Source organism: Hemibagrus wyckioides, linkage group LG22, assembly GCF_019097595.1.
Source record: "Hemibagrus wyckioides isolate EC202008001 linkage group LG22, SWU_Hwy_1.0, whole genome shotgun sequence".
Classification (NCBI taxonomy): domain Eukaryota; kingdom Metazoa; phylum Chordata; class Actinopteri; order Siluriformes; family Bagridae; genus Hemibagrus; species Hemibagrus wyckioides.
Genome location: NC_080731.1, coordinates 4,257,519 through 4,276,382, shown reverse-complemented (window position 1 = coordinate 4,276,382; position 18,864 = coordinate 4,257,519). Strand labels below are relative to the sequence as shown.

At 39.0% G+C, this 18,864-nt stretch overlaps 1 protein-coding gene across 1 annotated transcript in view; it reads left to right on the top strand.

Annotated features, from left to right (window-relative positions):
- The first annotated feature begins 615 nt into the window (after window positions 1–615).
- rtn4r (reticulon 4 receptor) overlaps window positions 616–18,864 on the top strand; it is a 70,185-nt gene continuing 51,936 nt past the window's right edge. The window contains exon 1 of the mRNA XM_058375614.1: window positions 616–1,253. Coding sequence (XP_058231597.1) covers window positions 1,232–1,253 — 22 coding nt within the window. The 5' untranslated portion in view covers window positions 616–1,231. The remainder of the gene's footprint in view (window positions 1,254–18,864) is intronic.

The window sequence follows — 18,864 nt, the reverse complement described above, 5'->3', positions numbered from 1 at the left end:
GTCCCTGGACTTTGACCCTGACAGCAGTGTCCATTACACGCCTCTATAAATCACAGCCTGGGCGTTTATAATAGTCTTTATATAGGAAGGTGAAGACGTTTTTGCTGCGTCGTTATTCAAATGGCCATCCAACTCAAAGCGCACCAAATTCATGAAAGATTCATTAGCACTCAATGGCTGGTGTAAAACATTCATGTTTTCATCTCTTCCCACCTTCTACATCTCTCCATCCATTCCTCTCTTAACAATCATCTCTCTTTCTCTGCACTCCTCTTTCAGCTCATCTCTCTCTCTCTCTCTCCATCAATATATTTATCTCTCAATAATCATCACCCTCTCTCCTTCTTAACACTTTTATTTGTGTCTCTTTCACTAGGTGTATTCCTCTTATAACTACCCCACCTCTATTTGTATCTCTCTCTCTCTCTCTCATCACTTTCTTCCACTCTGTGTATTCGTCTCTTAAACATTTTCTCTCTTTCAGTATTTCTCTCTTAATCATACTCTCTCACACAGCCCATGTATTCCTCTCTCTCTCTCTCTCTCTCTCTCTCTCTCTCTCTCTCTCTCTCTCTCTCTCTCTCTCTCCCCTCCTCTCCCTTTCCCTGCCTCACTTCAATTCTTTCCTCTCCCAGCAGCGCTGCTTGTCTCCTTTCCTCTATCACTCTTTGCATGGACATTATTTTCTGGAATACTACATTAATCATTCCCTTTTCACCTCTGGATCACCTCTGACTCGTTTAGGATTCCGTTCTCAACTACAAGACCGGACATTTATTATTATTATTATTATTATTATTATTATTATTATTATTATTCAACTACCGCACCCCCTGCTTCCCTTTCTTCCTCACTCACATACACTCCAGTACATCGGGCTCGTGAGTGTTTGAACCTCCGCGTCTGTGCGCGCGCGCGCGTGTGTGTGTGTGTGTGCGCGTGTATCTGCATCTGGTCTTCGGTCCGGGATCCTAACCGCGCTCGCGTGCCCGATGCCCGATGAGTGAGCGCGGACCCGTCGGCGCGAGACTCCGCTCTCCGTCTCGCGCCTCTGTTGGCTGAATCCGCGACCCGCGCTTTCCTTCCTTCCTCAAGCACGCGCGGGATACGGGATTCGCCTTTCTGTTGTTTTTGTTGTTTTGTTGATCTCGAAGAGGGTTTTCGTGGACCGTTTAGCTGGAATTACTGGAATTTTAAAAAATAAAGGGATTTATCCTTATCATTGCCAATCATGAAGTCTCTCCTGCGCGAGGGTAAGTGTCCGAATACACACCACGATTATTTTCAACTAAAGTTTATTATTATTATTTATTACTAAAGTCAATTTTCTTTTTATTTCTTGAGGGGGTCATTGGAATTAAAAAAAAGTAATAATATTAAATCACTGATGCCTGATAAACCTGTCCCGTTTAGATGCATGAAGTGGAAATACGTATACAAGTATGCAAGAGGGAAAAAAAGAAAGAAGAAGAAAGCTTGTTTTAATGAGAAAATGCACGAAAAGCTCGCGCTTGGTCGCTTCGGAGCGCGTGCATACGTGTTCCTGCAGATTTAGCGCCCATCTCGGCTCTAATTTACACTTGTCTGAACACGATTGGAGTGCAAAACGCCCCACCACAGTGTTAATGCTCACAGTGTTTAATTAACTCATGCTACATTGAATTAACAGTTAGAGATCTGTGTAAGTTCTAAACACAAATTCAACAACGTGGGTGTTAATGCGACACTGTGAGAATGAATTCAACAACGCACGAGCTCAACATTGCGTGTTAAACATTAAGACATTTAGAGTTTACCGACACCTGAGCTGATAAATCAGCAATGCACGAGTTAATTCAACACTCCAGGAGTTAAAATTTTGCAGTGTCTCGCCTGGGGAGAAATGGTACCTTTTTAGGTCTTGATTTTATTCTTCAACCTCTCTTTTTTAACCTCTCATGTAATGTGTAGAAGAGTTACTGAAATGCATTGCTGGCATATGCAATATGTTTTAGCATAGAAGCATAGGTGCAAGCTTGTGGGGGGGGGGGGGGGGGGTGCGCTGTATGTGGACAGACATTCATCATTTATGATATCCAGTTCCAGCAAGAAGAGTGAGACATCAAACTGGGCATCCTGCCTGTTTTCATCTCCTGTCCTATTAAAGTGCTGCCCAAGAATCACGGCTCGTTTTTCATTTTCCCAGCTCAGCACAACACAAGGATGCAACATCTAATCTGTAACGTCTTATCACATGCTTTATGAGCACTGGCTTTCCTCACATGTACTCGAGGAAACGGGTCAGACGAGAGGACAATGTCAGCCTGATTTGCGGCGTTACTGATGCAGCATCCTCAATCAAGACTGCAAGCAGCCATAGCTAGGATCTGTTGTATACCAGATGATTTGCTTATAAAAAAAAAAAGATCCATAAAAATAGGAAGGAACCAGGGAGGGAAAATCAGCAGAGCTCCACCCTGCTGTTATGTAACACACTGAAGAGGCGCTCCATCCCAAGTCTGTTTCTTTTGGATGGAGAAAAGGATAGAGTCCTCAATTCCCCAACTCCTTTAACTAAACCCTTTATTTGATTAAGACAGCCAATTGGTCTGGCTGTGTAGGAGAGTGAATATATTTGTGCACAGCACCTGAAGCAACTGATCTGCTTCTCAGGTGGAGGCTAGATGATGGATTATCCTAAAGACGGTTTCCTGTAGTCATGTGACTTTTAAAGGTGCAGTGTGAGATGTTTAATTAGAATACTTTTCTTAATATCTGGTGAAGTTCATCTTATACTTTGGTGGCTGTCCAAATTTTATACCGAGTCTGTCCTCTCTATCCACGCTTGGCTCTGGAAATGGTAGATTTATGAAAGGAGGACCACCATATCCTACCAATAAGAACAAAGAGGGCTTCACTTCCTTATTAATGCAGAATGCTGCCTTTCTTACAGCAGGATTTAGGCATTCTAGCATAGGCCATGATGGTCTCCAGCTTGGAAAACAATGTCATGATTCAATTTGCAAAAAGTTACTCAGGGTTATTGTATACAGATTTTGAATGGTGTCTTGAGAATTAAATTGAATGAAATCCAACTGTCATCATCTGTTTCAAATATGTTTACAGATTCTAGGTTTATAATAGCCTTAGAGGTGGCATTAAAATGGAAGAAGGACAGCATGGTGGTGGTAGCACTGCCACTTTACACAGGGTTAAAGGTTTGAGTCTAAACATGGGTTACTGTCTCTGAAATTTTGCTTGTGTCCATGTAGATTTCTTTGAGGTTGTCTGGTTTCCATCCAACTTCCATCCAAATCCATGCCAATGGGTGGATTGGCAAATCTAAACTGCTCTGTATTATTATAGAGAATAAGAGTGTGAATGTGTGTGTCCATGATGCTCTGCAATGGACTGGCATCCTATTCAGAGTGTATTCCAACCTCATACTCACTGTTCCCAGTATAGCCTCTGGATCCTGAGCAACCCTGACCAGGATGAATTGTTTATTAAAGAGAAGTGAATGAATTAAATTGGAGGGACTGTTAGAGGTGTGCATTAGGACTGAGATCCTGCACAACCCATCAAAAGTAATGGCCGGTTTTAATTTGAATACAGACTGGAGTGGGTGGTCAGCTGTGAAGCTTGTGGGATAAATAATGCAGTGCATTTTCAGTGTTTGTTCATTCATCATTGGTTGGTGTTTTATTCTGGTTTGACTAATTTATTATAAATTGGGAAACCAGTTGGGAAGTTTGAACAAAAATAATGCTGGATTGGTCAAGAATTTCTGGAAAGGTGGACGGGATTGGTCAGGATTCCTTCAGAATGGGTGGGATTAGTCAAGAGTTTCTGCATGAGTAGATGGGATTGGTCAAGTGGAAAAAAAGATCATTCAAAGAATCGGTTCCACATGATGGAACTGAGTAGCATGATTAGTTTTTATACATCCAACAGGACTTTAGTTCAAAACCCTGAATAAAAACCAAACACTTTATAGTAAAGAATAGTGCATTATCACTGCACTATTCTATCATGTTTCGTTTAATTTGCTAAATTTAATCCAATAGTTATACTGTAGATCCCATTAGTGGCAGCATTCACATGAGATTGCACCATATAACTGGTTTATGTTAATATTAGGTGAATTGATCACATTCACCATAATTCATTCATTTAGTCATTAGAAACCGATTGAAAGAAAGTTTAGCATAAGTAATATTAAAAGACATAATAATTTTTTAGGAACACTAGACATAATATTTTTTTCTTAAGTGTTTTTAGAAAAACTAGACATAATATTTTTTTTCTTAAATATTTTTATGAAAACTAGACATAATATATTTTTTTTCTTCAGTCTGACTGACCCCATATTCCTTTTTTTTTTTTCAGTGTGGGATTAGTCAATATTTCCAAAACATCCACCAACGTTGTTGACCTTAACCAGAATGTAATGTCTGGGAAGTTTCACAGAAATTTGAGAGGAAATAAAATGGGTGAAAGTAAGAGAGAAAGAAAGGAAAAGTGGTTGACGACGTGCATTTTGCTGATCTCTGCTGGTGTGTTTTGGCCGTGAGAGAGCTGTAGAGCAAGGCAGCACCCGGTCTGTGAAAGCACTGATTGGCGACAGTCCAGTGGACTTACTGTATGTGTGTCAGAATAATGTGTGTGTGTGTCTCTCTGACTTCCTACCTCCTAGCGTCTCCTAACAAGCCTGCTGTAGCCCAACCTGATAAATCCATACTAACACACATTCACCTGCCGTTAATAGGAGTTTTCCTAAACGGTATTTTAATTGAGATTTGAGCTCACGGCTTGATGACTTTATATTAGTTTCGTGTAAACAGGCCATTTTGGAGGTAAGCAAGGAAAACAGTTTCTATCCTTCCTTTTATCTAATTATATTAATGGCTTCTAAATGCCATCTTCATTCTCTCATTTCCTCCTTTACAGCATGTTATAATGAGCCTCTTTCAGCCCAGCCTGCTAACACATACACACACACACACACACACACACACTGACACTGGAAACTATGGAGTCAATATGATGGCTCATTTAGAGAAGCAGCAAGTAGCAATGCATTCCTCATTATTTACCAGTCAAATTATGGGCATGATACGAAAGCATGTCAAAGATAGAGAGAGAGAAAGCAAGAGAGCGAGCTTGCTCAGACACCAGTAAGCTCCGTTCTGCACGTCTACATGTGCGTGAATGAGTCACTGGGGAGTTCGATTCATTTATCACAGCAGGTGTAAATCGGTTCATGTCGCCTCTCATTTTGCTTGTGGAATATCAATGATAGAAATATATTTTAAATCAAAAAAATCTTTACTTTTACGTAGAAAAGCCTCATGTTTAGGGTTTCTTATTTGGTCGCCTAGAAATATAATTTATTTTAGATTTACATTTCATTTCTCAAGCAAATGATAAACATAGGGTTTAGAATTCAGGCACTAAATACACACGAACCAGAAAATAAACCAAAAATCTATGGTACTTGGAGCTTCCTGTGAAATGTAATTGAACTTTAATTCAACCATTTGATGTATTAAATCTGTATCTGTGACTATAACCTAGATTTTTTAAGTATAGTCATTGTACTTCTTAGTAATGGTGGTGGATTGAATCACCAGCCTGGGGCAAGAAGAGATTATTTGCTTTTCATAGGACAAGTAGGTTTGAAAACCAGAATATGAAAAAAAAAATCCTTCTTCTTCTTCTTCTTATAAAATGACTGGAAAAAAACGCTGATTTGATTTGTAGCTATGCTGAAAAATCAAAATAACAAGCTCCCGGAGGGATAATACACCTCGATGTTGTAACTGCATGACCAGAGATATGTCTAGTTACCAAATATTTTGAATTTTATATTAAAAAAATGCATTATGCATTGATGTGGATAAGAGACTCCACACTATCACTTCCATAAGGCCATTTATTCAGTTCATTTTAATTACATTAAGCTAATAGCCAACAGAGCACATTTAGTTTATGAAGACTGAAGTCTTTATTCAAGGACTTTTATATTTGGTTTACATTAGATTTTAGCTTATGTACCATCAAAAACTAGACAAAGAGAATTCTAGTTTCTTCAGTTTGCTTGAACTGTTTTAGTTTTACTAACAAATCCATATAGTGAGCAAACAAGCACTGAATAGTAATTGCCAATGAGATATATATATATATTTCTTGGAACAACAAGAAAGGAATACGAAGTAAAAGGAGATGGAAAAAAAAAGCTTAAAATCAACCAGAAAACAGCTTGGAGGATAAAACGCTAGCAAACAAACAAAGCAGTGTAAATGCACTTGCTTGTGAAAAGACACAGGTGAAACCAGCAATCATACAGGAAACTACGACCAAATAAGCAAAATGGGAATATGGAGCACAAAAGGGGTCAGAAGTAGGGCAGATGTGACTGCATTTTTCATAATTTGAGCAGTAAATAATTGGGTTCTAGGTTTGTGTATTAACTATATTTATCCTTAATATATGTGTATACTATCTGTATATTATAGAGAAGTTATCTTTATTTGTCACATATACATTAGTGAAATCAGTGAAATTCTTTCTTCGTATATCCCATCCTTGGGGGTTGGGGTCAGAGCGCAGGGTCAGCCATGATGCAGTGGATGGAGCAGAGTGGGTTGGGGGCCTTGCTTAAGGGCCCAGCGGTGGCAGCTTGGCGGTGCTGGGGCTTAAACCCCAAGCTTCCAGTCAACGACCCAGAGCTTTAACCACTTGAGCCACCACTGCCCATATATCTGTTACTGCTGTACACTGTACATACATGTACTTAATGCACATATATTGCACAAATATACATTATAATTATATTTTTTCTTCACACATGATGTGCTGTAAATACAATTTGCACATATTTTTATGTACTACATGCCATATCCTTATTTATTTGATGTACATATATTGACATATTTATCTGCATTTATTCATTTGCACAATTTCTACAGTTGCACTTCTGGTAGATGCTAAACATTTTGCATTTCTTTGCTATGTACCTGTACTTTGCAGTGAGATCTAGCTATCAAATGTAGTATATGAACTATTTACCTTCATAGTAGCTGAAACTAAGAATCTGTTTCCACTTGGGATTAGTCACACTAATACACACAGTTTCATAAGAATCGACTTTTTTTTTTTGTTAATGTGAGCATTCTGACCAATCACAAAAAACTGTGTGTAACATTTCACATTTAAACACTTTGTTAGAAAAGTGACCAAGTTTGAACGTTGTAACTGGTTTTCTATATTCCATATGTGGACATATTCATTAGCGATACTGGGGAGAAGTCAGGGGAGGATTGGGGAATGAGTTTGTTCAACATCTCTACAACATCCAATAGCCTTTGAAATACACATAGTGGCTTAGAAAAGGTTTTCCATCAAATTTAGCATCTAAGAGCAGAAATTTTCCAACCACTGGGTATTGGATTGGTGAGTTGTTTCTTACTAGCCCACAGTAAAGGGTGTCATTCAACTCAATAGACTGAAAAAAAAAACCTATATTGAGAAATCAGGTTTCTGAACAACTTACACACACTAACACGGTTCGATATCTTGTTTGCTCTCAGTGTCGACACACATTAGGTGTAACTTAACTGTGCTTTGTACCTCATAGACCGTTAGTCAGTGCAGCCAACTTTTCAACACTCAAGGGATAGTTTGGAAGAGAAATTAACTACACAAATGACCCGTGTTTTCTGCTAATTAGCTGCTACTGTAGAGCGATAGCCACAGTTTGTTTACAGGAATGGGGTTTACCGGCTCTAGAGAGTATTTGATTGGACGTAGATTTGTGAGTACAGCATGAGTCAGGGAAACTTTCTGCAAAAATTTCCCCAGAAATGATAAATCTTTAAAAAATGATCAGAATACATGTTTGGTGTTTTTTGGATATACTGCAGCTTACTTGCATCCATGGGGCAGAACTCGTACCTGAAGCTCTGAAACATTGATTTTGATTCATCTTTTCATTATAACTGTTTATCTACTGTGTTGTAGCATAGAGGAAAAGAATTTCGATACCAGAAAACTGCCATTGCTGATTTCTTCATCAATCCCAGAGAGCTTATAAGAAAATGTAAGTCCAAAGGCATACAAATTTAATTTGTTCTGGAGGCGAGTTGTAAAGGTGAAAGTTTGTATTGTGAAATGAATTTTCCCATAATGTAAATACAGATAATCCATTCCAGCCACCCAAAAATATTACCAATATTACCAATTTCCAACAATATAGTCATATTTTGGAATCAAGCATTCCATGTCAAAGCTCCTCACAGGGAGTTGTGCCACCAAGCTTGGGCTAAAAATAGAACCACCCACACCCCCAATCTGTCAACAAAAAACGTGTGAAAAATCACCTAGCTTTTAAACGCATGTTGAAGGCAACGTTGGTTTTGTGGGTTGACTCTTTCAAAACAGCTTTCGCTGACTGAAAAAAAATTTGTAAACTTGCTTCGCTTGGATTTCCTCTGGCTCTCAGATGTACGCACAACTTTAAGTTTACGCCGGAGCTCGATTTAGTTTGTTCGTATGCCGAAAATACTCCGTATGCCGATGCAAATTGCTTGCAAAATTTCAGTTCCTAATGTGAAAATTCGTAAGGGTGGGCATTCGCATTATGCTGAGGTTCCACTGTTACAGTCCACTGTTATAGACATCCAGATTGGTTATGGATAAATTAGCTAAATTTACCTCTGACCCTGATCAGGATAAAAAATGTACTGAATGAATGAATGAGAGCGAAGACGTAGGAACGCAGACTCACTGACAGGCATAAATTTGCAGTTTTCACTAAGATCAGGCACCTGTGGTGTTCCAGTAACAAGCCCATAGGGGTTTAACAAGTTCTCAGTAAGATTCCAGTTACACTCTGCAATTGTCAGAGAGAAGACTGTCTGTTAAAACATTGCTGATAGACTGCGGAGAAGCACCAGGTTTCTGCAAAGCAAAAAAAAAAAAGTTGATTCAGAGACCGTGAAGGCTGTGGGGAGACAAAATGGCTGCTCTCAAAAATAAACCGCAGGAAATAATGTGCCAAGCGCAGCAGACTGGGTGCGTTCCTCTTCTGTATCGCAGAGCGCTGTATCAGACACTGCTGACTGACAGACTATAAGCAGATAGATGCAGATACGTCTGCACAGGCCTAGAGACGGCAAAACAGAGTCATGTATCAAGATGATGTTCAAGATATGTCCATATATCTGTGTGTACATATTCTCCAAAGAGAAAATAAATGTTGGAGCTGTCAGATAAACAAGGCATAAAATAAACCCCAGTAGAATCTGCTAATCTTTTTATAAAAAATGAAAAAAAAAAAAACAAGCTAAAGGCAAAGGATTTTAGTTGTGGTGTTTTAAAAGCCCAGCTCAGCTCAGACTGGATGGTAATCCATTAAAGGACAGCAGAGGCCATGTCGGACAGCAGCGAGCGTGAAATGCATGTTTAGAGAGGCTCATGGGCAAGCAAAGGGCAAAACACTCTAAACAGGATCTATTCTAGTCAACAATTTCCAGAACACGATTCAAAATCTGACCCGAAACTTCCAGTGTTTCTTAATCCTTTCCATGAGTACGCTAGTGTTCGAATGGAAATCGACTTATGGGACGTTTTCAATCAGTATAAAGAAACGAATGATTTTCTGGCTGTGAGTCTGATATAAAATGAGTCAGTACTCTGTTGGCTTTCAGTGTGAGATGTGTGTTTTTCCCTCTGTTGGATAACCTTACACAGAATTTTAGTAGTTGAAGATAAACACCTTAAAATTTTAGCTGCTTTTTACATGAACAAGCACTTGGAAAATCTGCTCAAAATGATGAAACTCAAACAGAAAGCAAGTTCCACAAAAAGGCTCCTGAGTGAAAAGTCCAATCAAGCTAAGCTGCTAATATATGCTAGCTGCAGCTCCGCACCACTCCGGGATTGCTTTAGCTTTAAAAATTTACTCCACATAAATCTTTAAGCTAATGACCGGATCCTCCTGCTCTTTTCAGGCTCCAGTGGCCTTGCTTTGTCCCTATAGAAGCTAATTGATGTTTGTTCAATGAGGCCAGTCTCCCTGTCACGGCACGTGGACAGGAATGCTACAGCTAACCAAGCTAACGACTGTTTGGAGCCAAACAGAGGCTATGAAACTTTTATCGTTTAATCCGATGCTGAAAAAGGGGGAGTTGAAGAAAGTGTGCCTCATCAAAGAGGATCATCAGGGCCCACTAGTGCACATGACGGATGGTGTGGTAAATAGTTAATCAGACACAGCAGAGGAGGACCTAAAATTAGTCGCACAACTGGAGTCTTTGTCAGGACAATAATTCAGTCTCTCCTAGACATTTTTTTTTAGCTTATCGTCTCTATATTTCATCCTCGCCGCTGTATTCATCTATCTCTTAATACCTTTGTCCATCTATATTCCCATCTCTCATTCACTCACACACACACACACACACACACACATTTGTTCTGATAGTAAAACCCACAAATCCATTAGTGCCTCCATGCCATCACTTAGAGAAATGAGGCCTATTAAAGTTTAAAAGGAAGCAGGTATGAAAGATAAAGGTGCGATTTCGATGCTTCTCTGTTGTAGGTTTCTCTTTGTTTGAAGCCTGACCAGGTCAAACACACAACAGATTATATTATACACCCTTTTAAACAACAATTCGAATCCATTTTATTCATAAAAAAATAGACAATGACACAAAAATATGGAATTGAGCCCTAATAAACAAGCCAGATGGAAAGATGACAGCATTGGGAAGAAATATCAAAAGGAACCAAACTCAGGAACAAGGGAAGCCATTCTCTTCTGTACCAGATGGGCCACTATCTGTAGATCTTGGTACCTAGTGGACACATATGCAAAAAGTTTTGAATGGTCCCGGATGGATGTGCAACTTAGCCTGTGTTCGGTTCGTTCATATGCTTTGTATGCCGATGCAAATTTCTTGCAAAATTTCAAATCTTAAAGCAAAAATTCGTAAGGGAGGGCATTCGTATGCTGAGGTTCCACTGTACTAAAGATGCAGTATATAAATGCATTACAGAGAACTGGTCGGTCTTTTTTCTGCAAGCTAAACATGAAATTAAAAAAAGCGTTTCCAATCACGTGACAATTTTCCTTTACAGAATACCAGTCCCAGAGTTCTTTCTAGCAAGCTGAGTCTGTATAGCACTGAGTATATCTGAGTCCATTTAGACTGTCACCTTGCTTCTTGGGTAGAACGGATACGGAGGTCGTTCTATGATTAGTAAACACATCAGATGTAATTTGGCAAGTGTATAAGCAACCGCATTTGCCCAAACACCTTCCAATGATGAACGATTCCAGCAATAACATTTATGAAAGAGATCTATGAGAGCATCTCCGCGGATGAGATTTCATATACTGAGCATCGAGTGAGAAATGTGCAGCAGATGAAGCCAGACTCCTTTTCTACTGAGTAAAAAAACTTCCTATCACATGACCTTTTTTCTACAGCTTTCCAATCTCAGTACCCTTTGAACCTTTCAAGCAACATTTCTAAAAAAAAAAAATGATCCATTTTGAACACAATATCTATTTGATCTGAATGATATATTTGGACAGATCATTGGTGTTTTGGAAAGATTTTTTTTTAATTAAAAAAAAACATTATTTTGCTTCATAAAAATACATATTTTCATCTGATTTCTAAATTCTGATTGACAGATTGACACGGGCCAGACAGGGACAGCCAAAGGGTCGGATGTGGCCCAGGGGCCATAAAATGCCCAGGTCTGTTTTTACGGTGTTCATGTGGGACCATTGAGATCCAAGTGCAAAAGTAGAGCATCAGGATGAATCAGGCAGGTCTGAGAAGTGAGAGGAGCCACAGCAGTGGAAATGTAGAAGTGTGTCAGGCAGCTGTAGTGCACACATTCGTACATCACAGACATAGATATATCGGAAATCGGTGGCTTTTGGTGTAGGCTGTTTTGAAGGTGACTTTTTGACTTTTTATTAATCCCACAGACCTCGATGACATTTACTCAATTACAGCAATTGATCAGGATGACACCGGATCCAGCAAAAGTCACTACATCAAATCCTGTATAGTTTTTTTTTAAGTCATATTTAATGCCTTAGTTTTTAGGGATATTTTATCTTTCCACTGCAGGGCAAGCTAAAAGCAGATTTGTAAGACACATTACAACATAAGAGAGCCTATAAAAGCACCAAACATTGATTTGTCTTCATTTGAGATGCATGTAGTTTTATCATGGTAGTGAAGACCGTTGCTTTTATCAAGTGCAGCAAGTCTTTTTTTTCATTCCATTTACGAAAAGATGAATGTTTTAGTCCACTCTTTCCAATCTTCTCAACGTTCCTGTATCAGTGTTACCAGTTTAAACCGATGCATTCATGATATTCTGGATACGTTTTCAATGCTGTGCAATGATTTTCCATTCATTCAATTATCCCTCTATCCTAGTCAGGGTCACAGCAGATCCAGGGCCTATAAAACTTTTTAATGTTACAGGCTGTTCTTGCAGAGATAATTTTAAATTACGCTAAAAATAATGCACCATTCATGCCATGGAACTGTTCGTCGGTGTGATTAAAGTACAGTATGTGACTAAACGTATGACCGATATGTGGGTCTTCCACAAAACTGGAAGAACACAACTGTATAGAATGTCTTTGTAGGCTGTACTGTACTATATCATTTCCATTTCATGGAACCCGAACCTATTTGACAATGACAATGCACCTGTGCACAAAGCAAGAAAAGCAAGCTCCATGAAGACAAGGTTGGAGTGGAAGATCTCGAGTGTCCTGCACAGAGCCCTGACTCTGACTCAACCGATGAACTGGAACACCGACTGCACCCCAGACCTCCTCACCTGACATCAGGGTCTGATCTCAGTAATGCTCTTGAAGCTGAATGAACACAAATCCTCACAGCCATGCAATCTCCAACATCTAGTGGAAAGCCTTCCCAGAAGAGTGGAGCTTATTATAACTGGGAATAGGGGAATAAATCTGGAATTGGGTGTTCAGCAGTTATAGGTGTGATGGACAGGGGTGCACAAACTTTTGCACATGTAATACTTTTTCTGTACCTGGAAAATGTGCTGTTAGCAGGTTACATTTAAGCCAAATATTTTTGTTCTGATCTCTTCCAATATGTTTATATGAAAATATCTCAGGGGGACTAAAACTATTATGGGATGCTCAGCAATCACATATGTACATGATGGTCAGGTGTCCACATACATCTGGCTGTATAGCATAATTAGAAAAGCTAAAGATCAATTCTCCATGCTAGTTGCTTTAAGCAAATCTTTATGAACTTGGAGCACGGAACCAGCATCGGACAGTTTAAAGGTTCATTTAAAGGTAATGACTCGAGTTGATTTATTATAATTAGATCTGCATCCTTACTCAATAAAGGTACCACTGTTCTCGATCGAAAAGAAAGCTGTACACTGAGTTCCTCAACTTCGGATTGTTCCAGAACAATCCATCTGTTTAATGTGAAACTTTAATGAAAGATATACTAAATAAATAAATAAACAATCGGACTACTGTGTTATATTTAGAAGACAAAAGAGTTTCTAGCAAGCTGAGGCCGTATAGCACAGAGTCCATTTAGACTGTCACATCGCTTCGTGGGTGGAACAGATACGGAGGTCGTTCTATGACTAGTAAACACATTAGATGTTATTTGGCAAGTGTATAAGCAACTGCATTTGCCCAAACACCTTCAAATGATGAACGATTCCAGCAATAACATTTATGAAAGAGATCTATGAGAGCATCTCCGCGGATGAGATTTCATATTTCATATACAGAGCATCGAGTGAAAAAGATGCAGTAGATGAAGCCAGACTCCTGCTCCTCTGAAGAGATATAAGCTGATTTAAGATTTTTACAATAAAAAAATATTCCAATATTGTTGTTTTCTTTTTTAAAAATGACTGTTTTCTCGGTCAGTCATTTTTTTATTTGAACTGAAAACCTCAGGAACCTCAGATAGAGAGAATCTCATTTCAGATCCATTATCAGAACAGGATTATGGGATTCAATTTAAGGAGAAAGGCTCATGTGATGCTGCGCACAAATTTGTCCAAGATAAGAAAGCTTAGAAAATAGATATATGGGGTATTAAAGGACTTTACCTTGGGTTGGCCAAAATTTCGCCTACAAAGGCAGCTTCTTCCTGAATGGAAGGCTTTCTCATCGTGGTGAGCAGATTGGATCAGTGGTATGTGGTGTTAAAGCTTCTGCACTGGTATGTGGTGGAGAAACAGTTTGCAGCTCAGTTTGCAGACAAATCTCTCTGTTTACTAGCATTCTTGTCCTTACCTGTGGACTGAAAAAAGCCATGAATACAGGCGGTGGAAATAGTACTTCAGGAGAGAAATTTGGGAGAGTCTCGGAGGGAAAGACGGGAAGCTGTCAAGAGAAAAAGAGACGCTTTGCCGAAGCCGATCCTCAGCGTGAAGATTTCATCATTCCAACCAGTTAAATCATTGATGCTCCTGACACAGAGAGGAAGCGAGGAGTGGAAGGACGAGCCAGAGTGTGATTAGATCAAAAGGAACCAAATTACAGCGTGTGAAAACACTGAATGGTGGATGACATGTTTTACCTCCTCATCCGCCCCCTGAACATACGCACAACACAACACACTGAAATTGCTCTGCATTTCACGTAGTGCCCGTGCCAGGGTCAAAAAAAAAGAATGAAACCATGAAACCAGCATTTAGATCCAGGCACTAAGGGACAGGAGAGAAGAACACAGCATAACATCATGCTAGCATGTTCGTGTTAGCTGAGGGGTAAAGACTATAGACAGACCAGGATGTTTTTGTAAGGTGGAGGAAACCAGTGAAAACACACATGGACATGGAGCTCAGGATCAGACTGGGAGTGCTGTAAGGTGGTCTCTATTGAGACCAAGATGAGACCAACACCACAGATGGTTCAGTCCAAATCAAGACTGAGACCAAGGCAAAATTTAATTGAATGAACTACAAGAACCCAGGTACTACAAATAGAATACACAAATACAGACTTAGCATTCTTGTAGCTAGCATTTAAATCAACATGTTTCAGTTGATTTAAACACACAGCATGTCAACTGAAATGCATTAAAAACTAGAATTTGATGCACCATTTTCTGTGAGTAAATACAGCTATAAACATAAGAGGATGTAGAAACATGCTAGCTTGAAATTTATACATCTTTTACCATAACAGCACTTACATTTCTGCCATTTGGCAGACAACCTTATCCAGAGGGATTTACAATGCATCTCATTTTATACAACTGAGGGTTAAGGGCCTTACTCAGGGGCCCAGCAGTGGCAGCTTGTTGGCCCTGGAGTTCAAACTCACAACCTTTCTAGCTATAGTCCAACACTTCAACCACTAAGCTACCACATCCCCACCTCACCCAGCTACCACAACCCTATTTGTTCCTAGAATTTCAATTCAATTCCATTTTATTTTTATAGTGCGTTGTCGCAAAACAGTTGTAAAGGAATATATATTAAGAAAATTCAGAAAATAATTTAATTTCAATTTATATTTATCCCCAATTAACAAGCCAGAAAAAACTCCCTGATACGATGTTGCATTCCCAGAAGGAGTTGGAAAAATATTTTGAATCTTTGTAGGTCAACAGTGAGTGAAATTTCCTCCTGAGTGTTAACAAGAGCAAGACCATTGATTTGTAGTCTTAAGACCGGTCTTACTCTTGAGTACCACAACACTACAGTTTAGTCCCTTTTCAGAATATAAAGCAAAATGATCATTGAAGGACAGAGAGAAGAGAGAGTACGTTCGAACAGGAGGCTGTGGAGTGTGAAGAGCATTATTGTTATTCAGCAATCATGAGTACACTCCAGCTGTGTTTTACCAATGCCTCTCCAAGTGAGCTTGCGGGCATGTGTGTGTCTGCAGTTGATAATCCTAGATAGCCTAGTCGCCGATTATTTAGTATATAGATGTTACAAATGAAATGGCAAATTAAATGTGACCACAGCGCCCTTGCCAGAATGTCCATTATAATGCGATCAGGTCTTTTGCGGGAGAGGAGAGAGCATGTGTTTATATGTGGTAGGAAGATAGAGAAGGTTAGGCGAGGGAGAATATAGATCAGAGCTTGCAAATCCTGCACCGGAGGACTGTTATGAATTTTCCAAAGCAAGATGGGACAATTCGGGTACAGAATAAATAGCACAGAGCAGGATCTGAGTATACGTCACCACATGACTGAGTGATTAGAACAAGCCTTGGTTTAAACATTTTGCACATTTCCGTTGATTTAATCACACAGCATATCAATTTAAATGCATTAGAAACATAATATGACGTGCAATTTTATGAGAACAAACTCAGAAACATGCTAGCTTGAAATTTACACATCATGTACTGTAACAGTTTTTGCATTTCAGGCATTTGCCATATGTCCTTATCCAGACTGACTTACATTTTATCTCATTTTATACAACTGAGCAATTGAGGCTTGCTCAAGGGCCCAGCAGTGGCAGCTTGGTGGTCCTGGGATTAAAACTCACAACCAAGGCTTTTTTTTTTGCTAGTCTTGATATCTGGAGCTGTATGATGTCACAAATTTTTCATCTCTTACTCCAGAGTCCAGTTTTTGCTTACATCAGTTACTCTGTGCCAACCCCAAGCCATAGTAGGTTCAGGTGTTTGGACTAAATCTAGGACATTCTCTGAAAGTTAAAGACTATTACATTATATATTACACTGCACAGATCCTCTACACAGATCCTAATGAATGAAGATACAAAGTCCCAGAGCAACGTATCAGTATGAACAACCAATTTTAAGCCTTTTCAGCAATTTCGCAATTTTATTGAACATCAATTAGCCACACCTCCTAAACACACGCACATGACATCATACACATGGTCTTAGTTGTACAACTCGATTGGTATTTAAGGTTAAGAAGGTTACAATTACTGTGGGTAACTGTGTAGTAATGGGATGTCTGGTTTGGCTTAGTGGTTAAGGTGTTGGATTACTGATCAGAAGGTTGTGAGTCTGAATCCCAGATCCACTAAGCTGCCACTGCTGGGCCCCTGAGTAAGGCCCTTAACCATCAGTTGTAAAAAATGTAGTGAGCTTTTCTTACCTACATGATTTGGAACAAAAATAGAATCTACAGCATCCAAATGCTTGCTTGAATTTGTATAGCTTTGTCGTTAGTTTTATTTTATTTTTTTATTCAGCTTTAGAAAACCAGCACAAACTCATGACCTCTAAGTGAGGGTCAATGTGAATACGACAAATGTAGTAAACTGTTGCGATGAGCCAAGGTCATGGAAGGACACTAGATTTCATTTTGCATTAGCATCCATTTTCTATGAGCTCCTAGAAAAACGAGACAAGCCATCGACTGGCAAGGCAGAAGAACGAAAATGATTTGCAGAAGGGAAATAATTTCTCACGGTTTGATCATAATAGTCAAATCAAAGTCCATTCTTTGTAGCGAAGCGCCGCTTACACGCATAAAAGAAGCTTTAAAAAAGCATGTGATTGGGGGGTAAAATGAGAAGCCCATTAGTGTCGGACACAGCAGGTGTCTTTGTGGGCGAGGACACGTGATCGAGTGCTCTGCTCCGAATAAAACAGATTCCATGTAAATAATACGGATACTTTTGTGACTCCGATGGAAGATCGGCGTTGTCTCAGATTCAGGAGTTTCCGGTCAGCTGGAAATGGAATTAATTCAGAAACCAGACATACTAAAGAGTCGTGCCTATAGCATCTCGATTTCTACTGACGGTAAGTAAATTAGTAGAGGAAGAAAATGAAAAAAAAATAAATAAACTGCCATTCAGTCTCAGAGCCTGACAAAGATTTTTGTGATGAATCAATATAAGCATTAACTATTCAAAATCACATGACATTCAGAATCAATTCCGAAGTCTTTACTGAGAACAAATAAATACAAAATGTGATGAGTCCGAAGTGGGGTTTAGTGAAATCTACTCAACAAAAATTGGGAAGGATTTTTCCAGGACATAAGCTTTTTTTGTAGGATAGAATATATATATATATAGCCTAAAACTAGCTTCGCACTGGCATATCAATTCAATTTTTTCAATACAATTTATTTGTATAGCGCTTTTAACAATGGACAGTGCCTCAAAGCAGCTTTACAGAATTATGAACATAGAAAAAAATTATACATTTATATAATTTATTAAATTTTAAATTGATAAAGTTTAAAGTTACATTACAATTTTATCCCTAATGAAAAGCTTGAGGCAACGGTGGCGAAGAAAAACTCCCTGAGATGATAAGAGGAAGAAACCTTGAGAGGAACCAGGCTCAGAAGGGAACTTCATCCTCATTTGGGTGACACTGGACAGTAAATAATGTAAATGCTTATAATGTCCTTTTTACAAGAGCAACCGAGAGCCAATATCCAACTGATATCACAGTTCAATATCACTCAAATTTGGATGGACTTTTAACTTTTAACTTCTGATAAAGCCAATAGCATAATTTTATTCTCTGTGCATTTTTTTTTATAATAAAATAAAATAAAAATAAAATAAACCCACATAGTAAATACTGCATAAATGAAATTGCAGGAATGAGTAGAAAGGAAATGAAAGTGAGAAAAAAAAAATGACCCAGTGACCAGTTCAGCCTACGATTGGCTCCAGCATTGGTGTTTGTAAGTAAACAGCTCCATGCTGGAGGTTTGACTGCATCTCTGTTGGTTTGAGGCTGGCGATATTGGCACCGTTCCTTTCCATGTGTCACTGATAACAGCATTAAAATTTGCCCTTGTTGTTTATTACTGCCTTGTAAAAAAAAAAAAAAATGTGCTGAAAAACCGAGGCCGTGGCAGCTAA